This window comes from Xyrauchen texanus, chromosome 6 (genome assembly GCF_025860055.1).
Source record: "Xyrauchen texanus isolate HMW12.3.18 chromosome 6, RBS_HiC_50CHRs, whole genome shotgun sequence".
Lineage (NCBI taxonomy): Eukaryota > Metazoa > Chordata > Actinopteri > Cypriniformes > Catostomidae > Xyrauchen > Xyrauchen texanus.
Window position 1 is genome coordinate 16,442,123 of NC_068281.1, and position 25,739 is coordinate 16,467,861.

The 25,739-nt window shown below is 32.0% G+C and overlaps 1 protein-coding gene across 1 annotated transcript; it reads right to left on the bottom strand.

Annotated features, from left to right (window-relative positions):
• Positions 1-5,446: 5,446 nt before the first annotated feature.
• On the bottom strand, positions 5,447-24,379 carry LOC127645399 (M1-specific T cell receptor alpha chain-like). Its single transcript, XM_052129004.1, has 5 exons — positions 24,327-24,379; positions 6,598-6,777; positions 6,459-6,509; positions 6,138-6,245; positions 5,447-6,018 (listed from the first exon to the last, which is right to left on the bottom strand). Exons 1-4 carry the CDS (start codon positions 24,364-24,366, stop codon positions 6,139-6,141), a joined length of 378 nt encoding a protein of 125 aa, XP_051984964.1. The 5' UTR covers positions 24,367-24,379; the 3' UTR covers positions 5,447-6,018; position 6,138.
• Between the last annotated feature and the right edge of the window lie 1,360 nt (positions 24,380-25,739).

Here is a 25,739-nt window from a genome sequence, read left to right on the forward strand (position 1 = left end):
CAGTGTAAATTATTTACCTTGAGTTAATCACTACAGATAATCCAGTTAAACTTTATTCAGATGTAATTACTGTTTGTAAATTATTTTCTGCACTGCATATAAAAAATGTACCCAATAAGACAAACTGACTCATATACTCCTACCAACATGTATTTATCATATGTGTGAGAAAACACATATATATGGAACTGCAGGTTTGTGTGTGACGCATCAGTATGCCCCAGTCAGACATCAGATCTTTGATGGCATACAGTAAATTAATATCATGCTAGCACTCAGGGAAACTGTTTCTGTAGCTCAACTGGTAGAACATGGTGTTAACATGCCCATACAGAAATGTAAGCGCAACATAGTTCTAGCAGGAAGACATATCAGCTGTACATCATCGCACCATTAGCTGGGTAATTCCTACCCAATCACATGTAAGCCGTTGCATTATAATTCTGCTCACAATATCACATTGCTGTTTCAGTGTGCTAACACGGCAACATCCACCACCCCACCACCACCAGTTGAGTCCCGTCCTGCACTGGGGTATGATCCTCGCCCCTGCCTCTTATCTCAGGCAGGATATGACGGTTCCAAGTACAACTTCTTCGGACCGCCAGACGGGGCCTACGCCAATGAGAGACATTAATTTTTTGTTTTATATTCATCAAATAAATGTCATCTTAAATTTCACTCAAGTCTGTGAGTCTTCCTGATAGAAATCTTATATATGGCAATATAATTAAAACACAAACAGTATGAAATGTAATTATGTTTATATGTTCATATTTTATTTTATATGTTCATATATGGTTTTCACTTATACAAAAAGTAAAATACTTGTACATATATGGAACAAGTATCAAAATATAAAAACATACAGAATGTAACAAATATTGTTTCAAATATTACTGAGTGTTGAAATAAACGAACTGTCATATATGGCCATATTTTAGAGAGACACTAGAGTAAATTCACACATTAAATTTGGAGGTGCGAGGTAGGACAAAACTTTCAAAAGAAAAAATATAACTGCACAATCTCTTACAAGTTTCTTCTATTACAAGCATTTCGGCAACAAGCCTTTATTCAAAGTACCTTGATAAAGGCTTGTTGCCGAAATGTTGGTAATAAAATAAACTTGCAAGTGAGTGTACATATATATATATTTCTCTCATATATGGCCATATGTCAGATTTCTGAATGGAATGCCATGCTCTGTTGGTTTCCTCTGGTCTCACGAGACCATGGAAATACACCCTAGAATTCAGGAACTCTTGGCGTTAAGATAGTGCCATGTGTGTCTACACAGTCCCACACGAGAGAGGCAGTCCCTGTAGCAATTGGCACAGGCAAAGTTTGTGTCCGCAGGTGGTGGTGGCCCTAGGTTCAATTCCCAGGGAATACATATTGCCTAGTGATAAAAAGCAAAAGCCATAATAAAACCTTGAAAACCTTGCCAGGTGGCCATACATAAATACCGATACATAAAATAGACTTTGGTTTGGCTGGTCCTTGCAAGTCATGTTTTAAACTGTCATTTTTACCCACCTCAAAACAGACAACACACTGTAGATGTGAACTGGTTTCTAAAATGATGCATGTGAATCTGGATTTTAAGTAATATTTGTCATCGTTCCATCATTTTGTCCAGTCTCTGCGTGAAACTATCAGATTTTTTTAAAAGAAATCAGTGTTTTTGAACAAATCTTTAAAGCAAACAAATCATTGTTGTTTACTTCCATTACTTACAATGAATCAGTTGAATACATTAAATGATTCAGTCATGATTACAGACAAATGATGGTCAATTGTTACCTCGTACTGACGTAAAAGGTAATCAGCAATGGTGAAAAATGAAATACTTTGAATGGCGACAGAAGATTTAAGATTAAGGTTTATTTTCTTTAACGATTGACTGATCAATAATGGAAAGTATAAACAACAGACTAATAACTGTGGAAGGAGAAAGAAATGGACACAAATATAAACAAACCTAAACACCACCATTTGAAACTATGTTAGGCAGGCCTGAAGGGGAATATCACTTCAATGCCAGAGACCACAGCAATATATCACAATACATACTGTTATTCTTTTTGTACAGATAAGAAACATCCTTTTTGTTTATTTCTGTGCTTTTTACATTTATTTTTTTGCATAAAATTTGGACCTCATCATACTTTGTGTGGCAGTGAATCCTCCTCACATACATCTTGGTCACAGGTCTTTTGCAGTCACCAGTAATTATTTCCAGCACATGAGGAGGGGAGGCCCCTAACAGAGCACCACTGGTGGCAGGTGAAAGTACTGGCCACACCTAAACCCTGTTACCATATTTAGTAAAAGGGTGAAATGATGTATAGTGAAATGAATGGTAGTTCTCAGCTGAAACTGAGAAAAATTCCCCCTTTCTGAAAATCTCTTCATAAGATTTATTCAGTCTTTACATTAGATGAAGTCAGTGGAAAACTAAAAGTTCTTAGTCAACCAAATATTTTGCCCCTGGCAAAATGTCAGGCAAGATTAAAAATAAGGCCACAGGAGCACAATTTAGATTCCATGTTTAGTGTTCAGTTTTGGCCATCTTATTTTTGTACCGCTAGAGTAATTCTGCAATAGGTTGTTTGCCTTTAATTCAATGCTCAAACAGGTCATTTTGTATTCAGATGCAATTTTTAACATTAGAAGCAACATTATGCCATCTCAATCCTAAATACTCAAATTTCAAGTAAGTGAGAGTGGGCTGTTACACTTTTCACTTAAAGTAAACAGTATTTCCGGATGTCTGTTATCAATTGAAATTTGAAAAAAAGTGTCTGTTACATAGGTTCATAAAAATATGACAAAAAACTGGTACAGAAACAGAGCTTGCTCCACATTAGGGGTAAGTCACTTTAAAGCATAAGTTGAATCATTGGGAAATATGTGAACGATTTACATAATAAAAATACAAACACAAATTAGAAAAATCAATCCTATTCCCAAGTCTTACATTCTAGCACATTATTCACAAATTAAACAGCCAGGAAAATACGTAATATTCAGAATATTTTGATGTGGTTACACTGACACAACATGGCTAACCCGTAGCATCTGACACACTCTACCCCACAGCTACATTTTGTGAAAAATGTTTTGTACATTGAAAATTCACCTACAGGTATACATGCGTCATATATACAGAACAGTATATATAAACCTAGACAAGGTTTTTTTTTTTTTTTGCATCTTCAAATTAATCAATCAAATTACAGTAAATTTACCTGCCATGTACAAACTTTACTAAGACAACGGTGTGAAAAAAAATATTTTCTCATGTGCATCTTTCAACAGATAGCTTGATGGGCCCTTTCTGCATTATTGGTCACATGAAATGTCATGTCATGAAATGTCAAATGTACAAAGCAAGTTTCATGCGATGAAATAAGTGATTGCAAAACACAAGGTGAGAAAAGTGTGCTTGTTTGTAACAGTTATAGAGGGAAGAATCTATGAAGGTCAATAAGTCCTGGTCTTTAGTGCTCTCTCAACAAATCTCCTGGAGACCACTTTTACCACTCTTCTTCGCATAAAGTAGATGCATGTTGATCTGAGAGGTCAACTTTCTTTTAAAAAAAACTTTTCTTTTAGCTTTCATTGTTACTGCCATGAACTAGGGTGATACCAAACAAAGAAAGTGGCAGAATGATTCTGTTGTGGCATAAAAGTGAACCAAGAGCACTTGAGAAATCCAAATTTCAGAGACTGAAAGCATTGTGGGGCCTTTCTGATGATTAAGTTTGATCCTGTTCAGTGTTAATTCTTTAAAACCAATGGTACTTAAAAAGACTCTGCTCTATTGACAATTTCTAGAGGCATGCTTTCATGTGTTCACCTAGCAGTTCACATCCTCTCTGTATGTGGGTTCATTGCCATTTGAAATTAGGTCAACTAGCATTCAGGTCTGCAAACTGAAAAAAGTCTGACATGTTCAGTGTGAGATGCACAGTCATTAGTATAATGTGAGCCGAGTGTGCAAGAGAGCACATGGCTCTGTGGAGCAACACTACTAAGATGGGGTCACTCGCCCTGTTAAGCTGTATTTAGCTGCAGAGTAACAGATCTGTCACAATGTATCCAGAAGTAAATTAGAATTGCACTGAAAGAATAACTCAAAAGTCAAACAAAATCTGTACATGAATATGAGAACTGTCCAGATACTATGAGATATAATGCAGTGCTATATTAATGGCACTATCAAAAGATCTATCACAAACTGTTGTGTGTCTTGCAAAGGGTCAGTCCTATTTTTGTGTTGAAACAGGATGTGTCTATCAATGTGTGCTTCATGACAATGGACAATAAGGTACTTTGTTTTTTGTTTTGTTTTTAGAGAACAGAAATAATAACATTTGTAGGTCTTTTCAGCTTAAATGGGCAGTTCCATTATGAATGATAAAACTAAGGAAGATCTTTGTGTAATGAGCTTTACTTATTGGGTTTTTGACTTGGGCATATTAATTCTTGATGTGTTTTAATTGTGCTACTTTGTACCTTGCAGAGTATGAAAATGTGTTGCAATGCCACTGTTCTGTAGATGACATTAGCATTGGGGTAATGAACAGTGTTCAACCTAACTCCAAAAATGCCTGCCAGATGCCATGGAGCTTATGATGGCTTTTTAGGGCATTGACATTGAGATGGTATTCATAGAAATGGTATGAAATGGCAGTGTATAAATACTTAGTTAATACCATAATCCAAAGGGTTTGGTTCTCCATTTTTTGTTCTTGTTGTTGTTGTTGTTGTTGTTGTTGTCTTTGTCTCAATATGTCATGTTGTGATGATCACACACACACTATATATATTTTTTTTTTGGTATTTATTATTATTTGTATTATTTTTTTTATTTAATCTTAAACACATAATCAATCATGATCAGTATCACAGCAATCTATGCATATGTTTTGTGTTAAAAATGTAAATTTCAACAAGATTTGGAAGGTTTCCTTATTTTTAAAAAAAACAGTATCATGTAGGTAAATGTCTGCCAATGTCAGAGATCACAAATAAAGTGATTGTTTTGCATTTTCCTGATAAAAACAGTGCTAATTTTTATAATTAACAACTAAGTTATGCCTTATGTCAATATCCTCTCTGTAAGCCATTTTATTTTTAATGGCACAGGAGTACTCTATATAGGCTGTCTAGAAGGTAACAGTCCAGCTGAGAAAGTCCTAGGAGTGTTTCATTTTCTGTCACTAAGCTTAGTGTTAGAGTTAGGGTTAGGGTTAGGTTAGGGGTAGGTGTAGGGTTTCTGTGGGACTCCAAATCAACACAATATATAGTGTGTGAATGTTGCATGCGACTCATGCAAAACTTTCCCCACCTGGACAGTTCTCTTCTTGAAATGAATGAGTACATAATAATCAATGAAAATGGTTCATGATACACCACAAAACCTCAAAGATGGTCATTTATATATTTTATTTGTATAATTTTTGCACAACAAGGATACAAAAATAAAATTAAAAAATGCCTGCCATTGCAGGAATAAAAAAGCACAAGTCAATTTGCTTGTGAGAATATGGAGCAACAATTAAAGCTATACAGTTACAATGCATCAGAGGTCATTTAAGCACAGGAATTACAAAATAATGGATATTGCTTTATAGATAATATTGTGCAAAAGCACTAAAAAAAAGGGAAATGAACAGGAACAAATACTAAATTCTAAGCAGATCAAATAATATGTATTTCTCCTATTGTAACCTAAACTAGAACATACAATTTTATAAAAGCCTATATAAGAATGTGACATTCAAATGTATATATATATATATATATATATATATATATATATATATATATATATATATATATTAAATCCTGAGGGATGTTACATAATCCCTTGATCATCATTTAACACAAGTAAAGTTGTGATGGTTCTCAAAGTTTGGTCAAGTGTGATGCAACTTTCTCTTTTGGCTTCGATGAAGCCACTGACACAGCCAACTGTTGAAAAATGGCTGTTGTTCTTTCTGAGATCTGAAATACAAATGATTGATCAACTGTAATTCCTCAAACAGCGTTAGCAAATATTTTGCAAAGATTGTTCATGACATTTCAAGCCATTGTCACGAGAGGCATTTCACTTCTTCACTCACGTTAGCTCATCCATGCTTTGAAAGTCACCAGGACGTTGAACACAACAGTCTTCAGAAAGAGAATTCTCAGCCAAAAGATGCCCACTGACAAAAAGTTGATCTTTTCATCTGCAGAAAAGGTGTAAGATTAGTACATCTATAAGATCTCCATTATTGCGTCAGCATCACTGCCAGCAGGACACCAGAATGAATGCTTTTCGACATGTCTATCTGATTGTAGTTATTGTTTGGCTGAGCTTGCTGTTGCAGTTAGATCAAGACATTTGCAGTAGTGGATAGCAACATGCACAGCAGACTGTAAATATACAAAAAAGCACGTACCTTTTTCTATTTCAACACTTTGATCAGATGAAGATGAAGATGAACAGCTTCCTGAAAGTATAGAAAAAAAAGCATATGTAGCTAATGCAACCAAATATTTTTGGGACAAATTGTTGTGGGAATATTTTTTCATTCTTACCTTGTTCATGGCATTCCCCATCAATGGAGAAGCTGCTGTAGTAATTTTGACCCTCATATCGCACTGCTGTTATCTTTTTAGAACTGAATGGCTCAGTTAAATTTACTGCATCATGATTTGTGAAGTCAGTTGCCAGGCATGAGTCTCCAACCTTGTAAATGGACGGTTTCACTTCCTTTTCTGTAAAATAGAAGAAAAACAAAATCCCAAATACATTAGTTTCACTCACAGGAAGTGCCCTATAGTGTATTTTGATGTTACAGGTAGAAATAACATAATTCAAACAACAGATTTAATTTTGATTTACTGTTTGATTTATAGATACAAGACATTCACATTTTGAATGTTTATATGACATTCTGGTAATACATCTAAAGTCATTTCATTGAACAGACACTGCATTTTTATTTTTCTTATACACCCATATCAGTAATAATTGGCAGCACATTCTGTAATTTTATTCTTATGTGACTCAAACTGGAAACAATTTCTTTAAATAAAAACGGCTCATCCACAAAAAAGGTGGTTATAAATCAGTTAAGATAAGAGTTTTTACATGATCGCCATAGAAGAAATGAAATGCTTTTAAAACATTTATTTAATATAGTTTAAATTAATATTCTGGGTTCAATATAAGTAAAGCTCTGTCGACACCATTTGTGGCATAATGCTGATTACCAAAAAAATTCATTTTTTGAGCAGTCCCTCTTTTTCTTAAAAAAAAATAAAATCTGTGTTACAGTGGGACACTTGAATGGAAGTGAAAGTGGAAAATTCGTAAACGTCAAAATACTCACTGTTTAAAAAATATAGCCACGAGATGTAAACAATATGCGAGTTAATGAGATTTTAATGTGATTAAAATAGCTTACTAGCATTTTCTGTGTGAAGTTATCCAATTTTACAACTTCGTTGCTATGACGATTTAACTGAGTAAACCTTGTAATCCCCAAAAATGACACAAAACTTGACTGCTCAAACAATACACAAATTTCAAGATTTAATAACTTTAAAATTATAAGCTTCACATTTCTGCCTTTAAACCCTCCTAAAGTTGGCACCATTCACTTTCTTTGTAAGTGCTTCACCTCAAGCTGGATTTTTGCTTATTTTTAAAGAAAAAGAAAAAATGAGTTGAAATAATTTTTTATAATCGCATTATGCCACAAATTCTGTAAATTGAGCTGAATTTATATTGATATAATCCTTTAACTAATATTTCTTTAACTGTGGTTCTGCATTGTACTTGTGGCTGCAGGTTTAACTTTATATAATTAGCTTTTATGGTAACTTAAATTAGAAGGTACACTGATGGACAACTACTTGAATTCACGATGAAATGTGTACGAATATTACTTCAGCGTTTCAAAGGCATTTTGAACATTTTTCAAAAAAATGAATTTAATATTTAATTTTAATAAATAATTTTATGTTCAAATATTTCAACTTGTATTTTGATCTTATAGAGTAACTGCCTCATAAATCAATTACACCAAAAACTTTTACTTAATGAACATTACACAAATAAATAATAATATGACTAATTCTTACCCTACTTCAAGTGATTTTCCGAGGCACACAGGCTGATGCTTCATCTCAAAAACTCATTTACTCTTACAGAGATTTGAATATTTACGTGTTTCACTATTTTCCGGAGAAAACCATATATTTATTATATTACAAAGGGATTTTTTCATTTGAAAGTAATCTCTAAACACTTTTTCTCTCTAGATTATCAAAAGGAATTTTGTTAATATATCATTTGACATAAGGGGACAATATGTCATGTGTCAAGCAGTAGTTTAATAAATATATTTCTATAAGATTTAATAATATTTTCCACATAGCTGCTGCAATGCTTTTATTTACATTTTTCTTTCTTTTAGTTTACTAAAGGAGATAAATTAATTTGTATTATTTTGGTTGGATTTATACCACAATGATCACAAATTCAGGAAAAACTTGCTAGATTCTATGTTCAATTTTATTCCAAATCCAAACTTTTATCCTGTACATGTTGCTGGGAGTTATGTGAAGAAGTCGCTAGCTGATTGGTAAATTAGTTAAATGAATATAATAATGAATAGAATGGTTATAAATTCAAGTTTTATTTGACGACTATTAGCATAGATTATTCATCAGTTGAAGATAGTCAGATTTCTCAACAAAAGATTAAATGTACCTAATTCAAACTTTATTTTTTACTGTATTGCTGTTTGATTGACTGTTGTTATTTAATGGCATAATGGATCAAACTGAGTGGAATAAGATTAGGTATTCAGATTGTGTTAATATTGCACATTCAAATCATATTTTGAGTTAGGGCTATAGACAAATACCCTTACAAATTCAAGTTTTTCTGTTTTTCAAAATGATAATCCCTGCTACTTAAATCTTAGTTTAGTAGTTCTTATTACTGAATCTTTTGTCATGTTATAGAAACAGTTAAAATGAATACATGTTACTAAATCTGTCTACATATTTAGGAATCTGTATGATTTGAACTAATTGCATTCGTATTTTGCTACTTACTTGACTGCACAGATAAGTGTGTCCCTTTCCCAAATGTGATTTTGTAAGCATTGTTAGTCACACAATAATTAGCGGATGTACAATAATCCAATGTAGGTAGTAAACTTGCTCATGCTCATTGTTTAGTCCTGATTATATCAAAGCAATTTCAATATAAATGTTTGTTAGAATACATCAAACCCTCCATTGAGCCTTATTTTCATGCATCATTAGTCAAATCAATATATGTATTGAATGTCATTCGACTGCTAAATGGAAGTCAACGGAGAGAAAATTGCTTTATAACTAATAAGAGCTGTCGATTTTAACTTTGTGAAAGTGAACTGCTGTGGAAAGTTAGTTAATTTCAGTGTATCTGTTCTTTAAAATGTCCACATACCAAAATCAAAATATACTTTTTACAAACCATGATCAGAGTTCTTTGATCAAAATGTTTGTTGAATAAAAAGTTTTGATTAAAATGTTTTGTCTTACTTGATTCCACTGTTAACTTTGTTCCTTCTCCGAAGATGATTTTAATGTTATCAGTCACACAGATTAAGACATCAATACAAAAACCATATAGGTGGTTCCTTTGTCTTCTGGATATACTGTGTAAAATATAGGTAATTCTGAATGATCTATTTGATCTATACTGTAAGAGCGAAACTAATAAACTCATAAGATATTAAGGACTTATTTCGTTCAATCTTCACTGTAATCTCTATATTAAAGTTTAGTCAGCATGTACCATCAGTTTTGGTAATAGAATTGTAATTTCTCATATATATCGCTGCATTTTTATTTTTAATAATAACAGCATTAAAGTTTCTGTGTCATTTTGGTATAAAATTCTGATGTTAATATGATAGAAACATATTACAATTATTACATTAATAGTTATTTGGACTATATACTGTATAGTGTGACAAAGGTGGACACTCTTGCAGTTCTTCTAAATCTTAGAAGATTATTTCTGTTATTTATCTAATGTCCAGATTAATAGTTTTCAAATCTAAGTTTTGACTTTTACTTACTTGACTGTACAAACAAGCGAGTTCCCTTGGCAAATATAATTTTGCCAATGTTGCCAGTCACACAGTGACTGGTAGTATAATAGATACTCACATGAACAACAAACCAAATCTTCGTTAATTTCAATAAAAGTAAACGTAAATTAAAACAATCGAGAATTTACGATAAAACAGTGAACGGAGCGTCACGTCCAAATGTACGTTTGGCATTATTTCGAGTCACACATTTACAGACCTCAACACAGAAATATGTTGAATTTTGTAATTTGACAGAGACCACCATTTGTTTTTCTTTAACTAATTTAATTAATTAATGAGCATTTGTTTGTGGACAAAGTGAATTTTTAGTTTCAATAGAGTTTGCTGATTTAGTGATGCAGTTACAGTAATTCAATCTATTAACTCCAAATTTGTGTAGTGTAAAAAAATTATAATTGTTATTTTATATTCTTTAAAAGGTTTTACTTACTTGATTGTACAATTAATTGTGTCCCCTTCCCAAATATAATTTTGCCAATATTGTTATTCACACAGTGGTTTGTAGTGGTATAATAACTGGAGCAGAACAGAGACCCTCCAACATGTTACATGGAAAGTCAATGGTGCTAATTCAATAATAATGATAAGGATTTTTTTCTATATTACAGGGATTTACAATGAATCAAAAAATAAACTTTTATTTATTGAATGTCCATGACATCTTTGGAGTGGTTAAATTTCACTGGGTTTTACAAATGTATACATTACTAAAAACTAGTGGTAATACAAAAAATAACAAAATAACTTAATATATGAAATTAATTATAAGTATGGTGCCTGCCCCAAATATGACATATAGACTTTTTACTCAAGAACTTTTTATATAATTACTTTAGTTTCATTATAGTTTCCCCAAAAGTATGGTTTGAATGCAGTTTATATGTTCAACTGCAAGTATTGCATTTCATGCTTTCATTGTGATAAAAGTAATTCTATCAGATTCGGCAGCAAGATGCTTGTTATTGTGTTTCCATTAGACTTTACTGCTTTGGCGAAAAAGCAATTAACTCACTTGATGTAACGGTTAGTCTGGTGCCTGTCCCAAATATGATCTTGTTGATCCCAGGATTCACACAGCAGTACGGCACAATACCTTTATCCTTAGGACTACTCTAGCCAACATGGACCTCTTTTAGAGTCGTTAATTTTTTAATTAAATTCAAATCTGATTGATGATTAATTTTCTAAAATGAAACAAAAACATATATAGCTTATCTTCAGTTGTGCTCATCAGTATTTTATAAATAATGTTCAATTACATTATTCTTAAAAACCCCTTTGATGCATACAATTAAATGTGATTATCAGATATTACAAAATACTTACTTGATTGTACAGTGAGTTTTGTTCCTTTGCCAAAGAAAATCCTAAACTGATTATTCACACAGCCATTCTTTGTGTACTAAAAAGTAGCAACATCCTGATTCTGTGCAGATTATAGAGAAGCTGGAAGCGTCATAAAACTCTGGACTTAATAATTGCTTTAAAATACACCGTAAATAATTAGTTTCTATACAATAAATGTATTTTTTTTATGTTATTATCACCAACAAATATTTTTGAGGTTTGATGGATGTATATACACAAATAACTATCTTGTCAATTATTCGAAATTAGCATAAAAAGGGGAGCCACATAAAATCCCAGTTCTTTGTCAAACTAACTTATTTTTAAACTGTAAAAGTGACATTGAATGTGTGCAAATATAATAATTGTTAAATTTGTTATCTACTAATATCACATTTATATCAGTTTAGTTCCAGATCAAAATATTTCATTCCAGTTCAATTTATATTTCATTCTAGCTCTTGTTAGATCAATAATGCTGCCATGTTATAAGTGACTTTGAAAGTGCTTAACAAGTCTTAGGAACAGGGGATAAACATGACATGTCTTGTGAATTTCGTAAAGTTTTAAAGATTTAGCATAGGTAACCTTTACATTGATTTAATTCAAGAACACAAATCTGATCTACACTTACTTGATATCACAGTGAGTTGAGTGCCTTTCCCAAAAATAATTTTGTTACTCCCTTGAGTCACACAGTGTTTGATCTGACCACGTAAACACATTACCTATGTTCTCCTCATGAAGTCGAACAATAAATGCTATTATTTTGTCCAACACTTTAATTTAGAATTGGCTACAAGATCATCAAATGCAATGTCTATCATTAATCAGATTAAGGATAATGTGCTATTTGTGTATTGCTCCAAAGAAACCCATTGATGAAGACTGTTAGATCCTATCAAATCAATTATTATTTTAAGGTAAACAAAAGGTTTAGCAATATGACACTTAGGTCGAAAACATTTTAAATAGCTACCAGCTACCATGTATTTTGATTGAATTTTTGAAACATTCAGATTTGCCAAAATTGGCAAATAACTTACACTTCTCAATGTTTTTAATTATTCGAGCTCTCTGTATTAGCTTAAAAAGCAGTGAAACTTACTTGAATTAACTGTCAGTTTTGTTCCTTTTCCAAATATGATATTTCCATACCCTTCATTCACACATTAGTATACCATGGTACATTTACCCTGATTACAATTCCAGCCGATTACTTTACAAAACAGATCTTGAATGTAGTTTGATGATAGTATCTAAAAATAAAACTGTAAACATCTATAGCCAAATCAATAGTGATACTGAAATGATTAATACATTGTTTAATCTGCAAAACCTGACTAGCATTTATATGCAAACTAAATGCATAAAATTAAATGTGATGAACTGTAAAATGTTGAAAAAGCCATAACTTGACTAAACTCTTTTTGGAGGCCTGATGAAGGTCTTGTTACTGAAACCTTTTCTTTTGTATTTATAATCGCTCTTGTCTTCTATACCTATAATATTGTCTACCTATACATTTTCAGGTGTATAATTGTTGTCAATTTTTACTGCTATTATCAAGCTTTTTTTATCAATTCATATCAGTTTAGTTCCAGATCAAAACATGTAATTCTAGTTATATTTTTCCTCTAACGAATGTTGAGTCTTTAATGCTCTTGTTAGATTGCTACCAAATTACAGCTGACTTTGAAAGTGCTTAACAAAACATGGGAATGGAATAAACATGACATGTCAAGTTTTAAAGATTTAACATAAGTAAACGTAACATGTTTTTAAATGATAAACTCAAGAAATGAGTCTGATCTCCACTTACTAGATATCACAGTGAGTTGAGTGCCTTTTCCAAATATTATCTTGCTATTGCCTTGAGTCACACAGTGCTTGATCTGACCACGCAAACACATTACCTATGTTCTCCTCACTTTGAAGCACAAAAATCGAGGGCTAGTATGTTGTCCAATACTTTAATTTATAATTGGTTTCAATGTCATAATATACAGTGATCTTTCAATAATCAGATTTAAATGGGATGGTGTGCTTTTAAGTGTATTGCATTTATCCAAAGCAATTAATTTATTAGTTGTGACAGTGTGGTGTTAATTAACATGACTTTTCAGGCCCTATCAAAAATTCGAATTTTAAAGTAAACAAAAGGTTTAGCCGATAGGGCCAATGGAGCCAGTGCCCAGGGGCCCTTGACTACCAGGGGCCTTTGACTGCCTGGGGGCCCTGGGCTTTAAGATTGAGCAATCCAGTTTGGCGATCCCTTCGAAAACCCATCAACAATGAAAATGTCCATGCTCAACAACATATGGGCATGAAAACAAAAACACACCACCCACCCAAGGGGGGTCCTTGGAGATAATTGGCCCTGGGGCCTTTGCAAGTCATAATCCGTCCCTGGGTTAAGCATTATAAAACTTTGGTTGAAACCATTTTGAATAGCTACCAGATTGCATGATTTCTTATTAATTTGTTGAATCATTCAGAATTCACTTGATGTTCTCTCCTTTCTTTTTCTCTTCCTTAGTTTAAGAAGTAGTGAAACTTACTTGAATTAACTGTCAGTCATTGTACCTTGTCCAAATATGATCTTTCCATATCCATCATTCACACATTGGTATACCACAGTACATTTACCCTGAATACAACTCCAGCCAAACATTTTGAACTGTATTAAAATGGTGTAATACTGAATATTAATACTTTTATACAAGGAAGAAAAGTAATCAAACATGTTCATTAGTGATTTTTCTGAACAACCTGTGCAAATGGACATTTGATCAAAGAATTATATGTAACATCTTGTCCTGACCATTCCGGGCCAATCTAATTTAATGAACGAGGAAAAGATCACATTATAACTAAATATCTATTAGCACTGAGATACAACTTTTCTGGTGCAAACCACCCTCCATCCGATCTCCAACTCCCTAAAGACTTCAAAGACCAGGACTGCAGTTCCCAAAAGCATCACAAACTTAAGCTGATCGTAGAGACCATTTCCGCCAATGATTTCTATGATCTACTTACGATGCTTTTGGGAAACACAGCCCAGAACTGGGAGGTCAACTGCAATCATTTAATAAAAGATAAAGTTGCCTGTAAACCCACCATTAAACAGTCTGATTGAATTATTGATTCTGTCCATTTGTGAAGCATTTTCATCATGAAAATCTTGATGACATATTTTAGTGTTTATATCATGAACTAATCTTTCACTTCATCTCTTTTTTTTGCTTCAAAAGAAATATGTCAAGGACCATACTTTTCAATTATGTTAAACAATGTTATCTAATGAAGGAAAATGGCTTACTTGAAGTAACAATGAGACTGGTGCCCGTTCCAAATATGATCTTGTTGTTTCCAGTATTCACACAGCAGTATACCATTGCACGTTTATCCTCAGTACACATTTGGCCAGTAAAGTCTTCTCTTTTAGGCATAGTTTCCAAATAAATTCCATTTTTATACATAATTTCATTAATTAGTGGGAATGTTTTTGTTTGTTTGCTTTTTTTCAGCTGCAAAAGCAATATGCAAAGTATATTTTTTAATCAGTATAATCAGCTATAAGTCTTAGCTGGTCAATTTTGGGTAAAAAAAATTGGTTACAGTACCTGTATTGTTCCATTTTTTGAGGGTCGCTTTCTATTTAATTAGATTTGTTTAAATAGTGTGAGCGACTCAAAAACATACTACAATATAATTTTTTTCATGTTATAAAGATTATTTTTGTATTTACGAACAGATTTACACCATCATACTACTTGCTGGTCTGAACGGTCAGTTTGGTCGCCAAGCCAAAGTCAATCTTATCGCCAGCATCTATTGACCACATGCCAAAAACAGGCTATTGTGGGCTTCATGAATGTGGTTTATTTAGCAATTCATTTAGATAGCAATAATAACTCATTAATTTGTAGATATGTTTTTGTAAACATAAAAAAGTTATAATGTTGACAAACATGTCAAGTTCATAAAAATTTGTTCAGTGATTCTTATGGAAACAAATGCTACACGATTCATTTTATAATAATTCCAAAATGTCTACATGAATAATAATAATAAAATAATTTTGTGGAAAGCCATTTAAGGATTATGGATTTTATATTTTTTGAATGTAAATATGAACAATCCTTTAAGAGATGACTTTTTGTTGATGTCAACATTCTCAGAAATGTATCACTTACTTATCTGCACGACAAGTTTGGTTCCTTTGCCGAAGATAATCTTATTCACATCCACACACCCTTCGACAGTGTGCCAAAAACTACTGACATTACGCAATTTCACATTTGGCATCATATCATCTCCACGAGCTGAATATTTAATTGCTAGTTAAATCTATCTAATGTCCATCTCTAAACTACACATTTAGTTATGATTTACATATCGATAAAAGTATTTTTTTTTATGATTATTTTATGTTTAGTTGACCATGGTGAAATAACTTAAAGTAGTGCCATTGATGATGTTTTGATGAAGGTTGGATAAAGTTCTATAAAACCAATTGTATTGGTATAAAATCAAATTTAGCTGGATTTTCAGTTGAAGCTTTAAATGCAATACATTTGGAAAATACATTTCAGTGCAACATACGAACATGTGTTACCAGTAACATTGATTTATAAGCTTACTTGTTTCTATTATAAGTCTTGTCCCAGTCCCGAAGATGAACTTGTTTGCAGTATTCACACAAGTGCTGACTCCATCACAAAAACCTCATTGTCTAATTGACTAATTTTGACATCTTAATATTGGAAGTAAAGTAATATAATGTAAAATAAATAAATCCAGAACTTACATGATAACACAGTGAACTGTGTCCCATGTCCAAATATAAGTTTGGCACTATTTTGAGTCAGTTCAGACCTCAATGTAGAAATACGTTTTTTACTCTTTCCTCAACAGGAATGAGGGAGTTTAACATTTTTGTAATTTAACAGAGGCTACAGTCTTTTTCTTTACAGTTTATAATTAATTGAATTAATGAATGACCATTTGTCTGTGGACAAAGTGGATTTTTAGTTTCAAAATTGTCTGCTGATTGGTGACTCCATAAAATCAATCTATTTACTCCAAATCTGTTTAATTTAGAACTATGATAACTGTTGTTATATATTTATTAAAAAAGGTTGTACTCACTTGATCGCACATACAATTGTGTCCCCTTCCCAAATATGATTTTACCAAAATTGTCCTTCACACAGTGGTTTGTAGTGGTATAATAACTTAGTAGGAGCACACAAGAGACCCTCCACCATGTTACATGTAAAATCAACGATGACAATAATGATTTTCTTACATATTGCAGGGATTTACAATGATAAAAAATAAAAATGAATGTGCTGATAGCACACGTACAATTTGTGAAAGAAATGCCAGTTCCTCCAAAGCACTTCCGGTATATACTGTAGAAATGTTTGTTTCTTGAATGTCCCTGACATGTTTTGAGCGGTCATCTTCTACTAGGTTTTACAAATGTGTATATTAGTAAAACTAATGGTAATAATGACAAGAATGAAATAATTTAGTTATAAGTTTGGTGTCTGCCTCAAGTATGACATATACACTTTTTACTCAAGAAATGTTATATTAGTTTGCTTTGTTTCCCTAAAAACATAATGAAGTATTGTTTGATTGCAGTTTATATGGTAAAACTTCAAATATTGCACTTAATCTTTTCATTGTGATAAAAGTACTTATACAATCGCAATACAATCATAGTCAATTAAGTTATTGTTTTATATCAGAATTCATTTACAAGTAAGATTAAAACATAACTTACTGATTTTTACAAGAAGTTTTGTCCCCATGCCAAAGAAAAGTTTACGTCCAGCATTCACACAGCCATTGATCAAATACCAAAAACTAACAGTATCCTGATGAAAGCATCACTCCTAATTTTGTCATAAGGCCTCTTAAAAAAGATGCAGTGTAACAATTTGAAAGAAGGTGATGTGTTAATCTCTTCATATTAGAGTACTAAGGGCTTGGAATAAAAAACAATATATACACAAATGTTTTGTTTCTAAAACTAACTAAAGTTATTGACTGTTTAATAGTTCTATTAATATAATTCATGTAAAGGCGTATAATTCATAAAGGCATGCAGTGATTAAAATTAAAATTGTATTAGAAGTATAAAATACAAAAACTGAGCTGCACTTACTTGAAAGCACAGTTAGCTGAGAGCCTTTTCCAAATATCATTTTGTTTCCATTTTGAGACACACAGTTGTTGACCTCAACACATAAACTCCCTGGCTCTGTTTTCCTCTCTTTGTAAAATTGGGATAAAGACTATTGTCAACTTTAAATATTAATAAGTCTACATGTATGTATTAAATTCTAAGTTATCTGTCTATATGGCATTATTCTATTATTCAAAAGATTGTATGTGTGACAATGAGTAGCAATTGTTGTTGTTGTTGTTGTTGTTGTTGTTGTTGTTGTTAATGAGGTGAAGCCATTACATGTATTGAAAACCTCACACAAAAACTTCTACATAATTTTTTAAGTTCTTGTCAACCTTTTCAAATTTATGATATTTTTTGTCCACGAAAATTATGTACAAATAATACAATATTCGGCTTATTAAAATCAATTTCTAGTCTTGTCAAGCATCTTGGAAATGAAACCATTGAATCTATTAAATCATTATCTATTCATAACAAAAATAGTTAATACAATTGAAATGAAGTGTCTGAATTTCTAAAACTTACTTGCTTGTACTGTAAGTTTGGTCCCCTTGCCAAAGAAAATCTTAATCTGATCATTCACACAGCCATCGACTGTGTGCGAAAAACTAACAACATCCTACCAGTGGATTGTAAGCCTTTGGGCCTTTTGAAACAGCATTAAAAAATATTACACATTTAAACCAGTCATAAGCGAGTAACTAGAGGATCGTGAGGCTAAGAGTAAGAATAAATAAATAAAGCAATAAGCCATGAGAGGCAGTGTGTTATAGTGATGTTACAATGGGAAAGAAGCATTTTAAACATCCCTGTGGTAAAATCTCGAGTCTTGAGTGGATTATTGCTGTTATTAAATGGCGGCAACAGCAATATGATAAAACAAACTAATGTGTAATAAAATGTTCAATATATCATGAATAATTATTGGAATATACAATGCTTGTTACAGGTAATATAGTTTCCTAACATTATCCTAACTATAGGAATTTGCAGTTGCAAACAACGTTGTAAATGAGCATATTCATATAGAATATACGGTCAGTGAGTTTAAAGTTATTTTACAACCGCTTTGAATGTGGCTCGTCCAATCAGAATCAGCAAGTTGGAACTTTCTGTTTTGTAAAAACATTTTATGTTACAGGATACATCCTAAAAGTATCCCTTTTTACATATCTTCTCCAAATACTGGCAAACTGATGTCCATACTGTCCTACCTCGGATTATTATTTGACATCTGACCTTGCCACAGCTTATTTTGAGAGCAAAGTGAATCACACATGTAATATTATACTAATTTAAACTCATGTGAATCTCTAATATTATACTCATCTGTTCAACTATGTTCTTAGTTGAAGAAAATATTACTTTTGTTAAACACCAAATAACTTCCCTAAAACCCCCTTCAACCAATTTGTCATTGTTTTGCTAATTGTTGTGTTTCCGTTACGTTTCACTACTTTGGCGAAAAAGCAATTAACTCACTTGGTGTAACGGTTAGTCTGGTGCCTGTCCCAAATATGATCTTGTTGATCCCAGGATTCACACAGCAGTACGGCACAATACCTTTATCCTTAGGACTACTCTAGCCAACATGGACCTCTTTTATGGGGGTTCAATATATATTCAATTATAAATCTGAGACATTATTCTTTTTCTACAATTGAACAAATACAAATACTATTATGTAAAGTTTTATTCTTTGTTATTACGTTTTCAGCATGTTTATTGCATGAGCAAAATGGTAATCTTCAGTTGTGTTCACCAGTGGTATTCTTTTATAAATAATCTTACATTACATTATTCTTAAATAAACCTTTAAAACAATTAAAAATAAAACTTACTTGACTGTACAATTAGTTTTGTTCCTTTGCCAAAGAGAATCCTACTTTGAACATTCACACAGCCAATTACTTTGTACAAAAAAGTAGCAACATCCTGATAGTACAGATTAGCATAAAGAAGATTGAAGCATATTAAAACACTGGACTGAATGATCGCTTTAAAATCTACAGTAAATGAATTGTTTTGATTTAATTTTATATTATTATCACAAAAAGTATTTTGAGATATAACTTCTATTAATACAGAGACAATGTTTAGCTCCGAAGTCATTTGATTTGAGTACATTAAAGGCCACATTGACTGTCTACAACCATAATAAAATTTTTAAACTGCTTATATCACATTTTTTATCAATTTAGTTTCATATAAAAAAATGTTGTTCTAGTTGAATTGATCCTCTTTAGAATGTTGTCTTTCATGCTCTTGTTTAATCGAATTGCAGAGGACTTTGAAAGTACTCAGGTAAAGTTTTAAAGAGTTAACATAAGTAAACTTAACATTGATTTTAAATGATAAACTAAAGAAAACAAGTCTGATCTACACTTACTTGATATCACAGTGAGTTGAGTGCCTTTTCCAAAAATAATTTTTTGAATCCCTTGAGTCACACAGTGCTTGATCAAACCACATAAACATGTTGTCTATATTCCCCTCACTTTGAAGCCCATCAATAAGGACTTTTATTGTATTTTTTTTTACAATACTTTAACCTGAAGTTGGTTCCAATATAATAATATACATTGATCTATTAATAACTAGATTTTAAAGGGATGGTGTGCTTTTGGTGTGTTGTATTTCTCTGATGTAGGACATTCAGAAAGGCAGTTGTTGAAGTGGCAATACTGTGATAGTGATATTTCAATTATTATTATGGCCATATCAAAAATTATTATTTTAAAGAAAACAAAATGTTTTGCAATATCAAAAATCGTTTTAAACAGTTTTGAATATCGACCAGCTACACAAAATTTTGATTGATTTTACAAAACAATCAGAATTGCCAAACTTGTCAATTTACTCACAGTTTTCACTTCTTTTATTATTTCTTTTTTTCTCTCTCTCGCTGTATTATCTTAAAAAGCAGTGAAACTTACTTGAATTAACTGTCAGTCTTGTTCCTTTTCCAAATATCATCTTTTCATACCCTTCATTCACACATTAGTATACCGTGGTACATTTACCCTAATTACAATTCCAGCCAATTACTTTACAAAACAGATCTTAAATGTAGTTTGATGATCATTTTTGGAGAAATACTGTAATGTCTGAATGAGGAAAAGGCCACATTATAACTATTTATTTATTAGCACTGAAATACACTTTTCAGATAAAAGTAAAAATCACTAGTACAAATCACCCTGTAACCAACCTGCCAACTCCAAAGACCAGAACTAAGGTCAAATGTTCATTAAAAAAGAAAAAGTTTAACTTTTCTAATAGACCCACTATTATACTGTCTGTTTATATTAATGGTTGTTTATTTGTGAAGCATTTTCATTAGGCAAATATTGATAACGTATTTTAGTGTTTTATATAATTACTCCCCTCGTATCTTTTTCGTTGTCAAAGAAATACGCTTTTTATTTGTTTGTTTTTATATCTGATGAAGGAAAATGGCTTACTTGAAGTAACAATGAGACGAGTGCCTGTTCCAAATATGATCTTGTATCCAGTATTCACACAGCAGTATAGCATGGTACATTTATCCACAGGACACATTTGGCCAGTAAAGTCTCGACTTAAAGGGGTCATTTCATATTTAATTCCATTTTATACATAATTTATTGAACTAATGTTGGAGATTTGTTGTTTTAAGCTGCAAAAAGAATACGCTATTTTGTTTTAATCGCTTTCAAGTTTGTACAATTTTGGTAAAAAAAAAAACTAAAAAACAAATTGGTACCTGTAATGTAATGTTTTGGGTCTTTCATATTTATTACATTTTTAGTTGATTTGTTTTGATAGTGCGAGACACTCAAAGACAAGTTACAATATCACATTTTCCATGTTATGAATGAAACCCTCAGAGTTTTACAAGGAAGAAAAGTAATCAAGCATGTTCATTAGTGATTTATCTGAAGAAGAATTTAATGCTACCATGACTGTGAAACTTTTAAACTACCATTTAAACGTGTACAGTCTACAGAAACTGTAGCCAAAATGGTATCCTTGCAAAAATGCAACTGGTGCAAATGGACATTTGATCAAAGAATTATATGTAACATCTTGTCCTGACCATTCCGGGCCAATCTAATTTAATGAACGAGGAAAAGATCACATTATAACTAAATATCTATTAGCACTGACATACAACTTTTCTGGTGCAAACCACCCTCCATCCGATCTCCAACTCCCTAAAGACTTCAAAGACCAGGACTGCATTTCCCAAAAGCATCGCAAACTTAAACTGATCGTAGAGACCTTTGCCGCCAATGATTTCTATGATCTACTTACGATGCTTTTGGGAAACACAGCCCAGAACTGGGAGGTCAACTGCAATCATTTAATAAAAGATAAAGTTGCCTGTAAACCCACCATTAAACAGTCTGATGAACATTCTTATGGAAACACATGCTGCACAATTAGTTTTTATAATTATTCCAAAATGTCTACATGAATAATAATAATACAATTATTATGTGGAAAGCCATTTAAGGAGTATAGGTTTTATCTTTTTTGAATGTCAATATGAACAATCCTTTAAGAGATGACTTTTTGTTGATGTCAACATTCTCAGAAATGTATCACTTACTTATCTGCACGACGAGTTTGGTTCCTTTGCCGAAGATAATCTTATTCACATTCACACACCCTTCGACAGTGTGCCAAAAACTACTGACATTACGCAATTTCACATTTGGCATCATATCATCTCCACAAGCTGAATATTTAATTGCTAGTTAAATCTATCTAATGTCCATCTCTAACCTACACATTTAGTTATGATTTACATATCGATAAATGTATTTTTTTTTTAATGATTATTTTATGTTTAGTTGACCATGGTGAAATAACTTAAAGTAGTGCCATTGATGATGTTTTGATGAAGGTTGGATAAAGTTCTATAAAACCAATTTTATTAGTATAAAATCAAATTTAGCTGGATTTTCAGTTGAAGCTTTAAATGCAATACATTTGTAAAATATATTTCAGTGCAACATACGAACATGTGTTACCAGTAACATTGATTTATAAGCTTACTTGTTTCTATTATAAGTCTTGTCCCAGTCCCGAAGATTATCTTGTTTGCAGTATTCACACAAGTGCTGACTCCATCACAAAAACCTCATTGTCTAATTGACTAATTTTGACATCTTAATATTGGAAGTAAAGTAATATAATGTAAAATAAATAAATCCAGAACTTACATGATAACACAGTGAACTGTGTCCCATGTCCAAATACAAGTTTGTCACTATTTTGAGTCAGTTCAGACCTCAATGTAGAAATACGTTTTTTACTCTTTCCTCAACAGGAATGAGGGAGTTTAACATTTTTGTAATTTAACAGAGGCTACAGTCTTTTTCTTTACAGTTTATAATTAATTGAATTAATGAATGACCATTTGTCTGTGGACAAAGTGGATTTTTAGTTTCAAAATTGTCTGCTGATTGGTGACTCCATAAAATCAATCTATTTACTCCAAATCTGTTTAATTTAGAACTATGATAACTGTTGTTATATATTTATTAAAAAAGGTTGTACTCACTTGATCGTACATACAATTGTGTCCCCTTGCCAAATATGATTTTACCAGAATTGTCATTCACACAGTGGTTTGTAGTGGTATAATAACTTAGTAGGAGCACACAAGAGACCCTCCACCATGTTACATGTAAAATCAACGATGACAATAATGATTTTCTTACATATTGCAGGGATTTACAATGATAAAAAATAAAAATGAATGTGCTGATAGCACACGTACAATTTGTGAAAGAAATGCCAGTTCCTCCAAAGCACTTCCGGTATATACTGTAGAAATGTTTGTTTCTTGAATGTCCCTGACATGTTTTGAGCGGTCATCTTCCGCTAGGTTTTACAAATGTGTATATTAGTAAAACTAATGGTAATAATGACAAGAATGAAATAATTTAGTTATAAGTTTGGTGTCTGCCTCAAGTATGACATATACACTTTTTACTCAAGAAATGTTATATTAGTTTGCTTTGTTTCCCTAAAAACATAATGAAGTATTGTTTGATTGCAGTTTATATGGTAAAACTTCAAATATTGCACTTAATCTTTTCATTGTGATAAAAGTACTTCTATCTTTAGAGTCCAATCGCAATACAATCATAGTCAATTAAGTTATTGTTTTATATCAGAATTCATTTACAAGTAAGATTAAAACATAACTTACTGATTTTTACAAGAAGTTTTGTCCCCATGCCAAAGAAAAGTTTACGTCCAGCATTCACACAGCCATTGATCAAATACCAAAAACTAACAGTATCCTGATGAAAGCATCACTCCTAATTTTGTCATAAGGCCTCTTAAAAAAGATGCAGTGTAAAAATTTGAAAGAAGGTGATGTGTTAATCTCTTCATATTAGAGTACTAAGGGCTTGGAATAAAAACAATATATACAAATGTTTTGTTTCTAAAACTAACTAAAAGTTATTGACTGTTTAATAGTTCTATTAATATAATTCATGTAAAGGCGTATAATTCATAAAGGCATGCAGTGATTAAAATTAAAATTGTATTAGAAGTATAAAATACAAAAACTGAGCTGCACTTACTTGAAAGCACAGTTAGCTGAGAGCCTTTTCCAAATATCATTTTGTATCCAGTTTGAGACACACAGTTGTTGACCTCAACACATAAACTCCCTGGCTCTGTTTTCCTCTCTTTGTAAAATTGGGATAAAGACTATTGTCAACTTTAAATATTAATAAGTCTACATGTATGTATTAAATTCTAAGTTATCTGTCTATATGGCATTATTCTATTATTCAAAAGATTGTATGTGTGACAATGAGTATCTATTGTTGTTGTTGTTGTTGTTAATGAGGTGAAGCCATTACATGTATTGAAAACCTCACACAAAAACTTCTACATAATTTTTTAAGTTCTTGTCAACCTTTTCAAAATTACGATATTTTTTGTCCACGAAAATGATGTACACATATACAATATTCGGCTTATTAAAATCAATTTCTAGTCTTGTCAAGCATCTTGGAAATGAAACCATTGAATCTATTAAATCATTATCTATTCATAACAAAAATAGTTAATACAATTGAAATGAAGTGTCTGAATTTCTAAAACTTACTTGCTTGTACTGTAAGTTTGGTCCCCTTGCCAAAGAAAATCTTAATCTGATCATTCACACAGCCATCGACTGTGTGCGAAAAACTAACAACATCCTACCAGTGGATTGTAAGCCTTTGGGCCTTTTGAAACAGCATTAAAAAATATTACACATTTAAACCAGTCATAAGCGAGTAACTAGAGGATCGTGAGGCTAAGAATAAGAATAAATAAATAAAGCAATAAGCCATGAGAGGCAGTGTGTTATAGTGATGTTACAATGGGAAAGAAGCATTTTAAACATCCCTGTGGTAAAATCTCGAGTCTTGAGTGGATTATTGCTGTTATTAAATGGCGGCAACAGCAATATGATAAAACAAACTAATGTGTAATAAAATGTTCAATATATCATGAATAATTATTGGAATATACAATGCTTGTTACAGGTAATATAGTTTCCTAACATTATCCTAACTATAGGAATTTGCAGTTGCAAACAATGTTGTAAATGAGCATATTCATATAGAATATACGGTCAGTGAGTTTAAAGTCATTTTACAACCGCTTTGAACGTGGCTCGTCCAATCAGAATCAGCAAGTTGGAACTTTCTGTTTTGTAAAAAAAATGTATGTTACAGGATACATCCTAAAAGTATCCCTTTTTACATATTTTCTCCAAATACTGGCAAACAGATGTTCATACTGTCCTACCTCGGATTATTATTTGACATCTGACCTTGCCACAGCTTATTTTGAGAGCAAAGTGAATCACACATGTAATATTATACTAATTTAAACTCATGTGAATCTCTAACATTATACTCATCTGTTCAACTATGTTCTTAGTTGAAGAAAATATTACCAAATAACTTCCCTAAAACCCCCTTCAACCAATTTGTCAT

What these genes read in the sequence shown, in the direction of transcription:
- LOC127645399 (XM_052129004.1), bottom strand. Translation starts at nt 24,366, where the DNA reads ATGATATTTGGAAAAGGCTCTCAGCTAACTGTGCTTTCAA. An exon ending in TCAGCTAACTGTGCTTTCAA is followed by an intron (nt 6,778 to 24,326) that starts GTAAGTGCAGCT and finishes TCTATTTTACAG; the next exon opens with AAAAGGAAGTGAAACCGTCC. An exon ending in TGGGGAATGCCATGAACAAG is followed by an intron (nt 6,510 to 6,597) that starts GTAAGAATGAAA and finishes CTATACTTTCAG; the next exon opens with GAAGCTGTTCATCTTCATCT.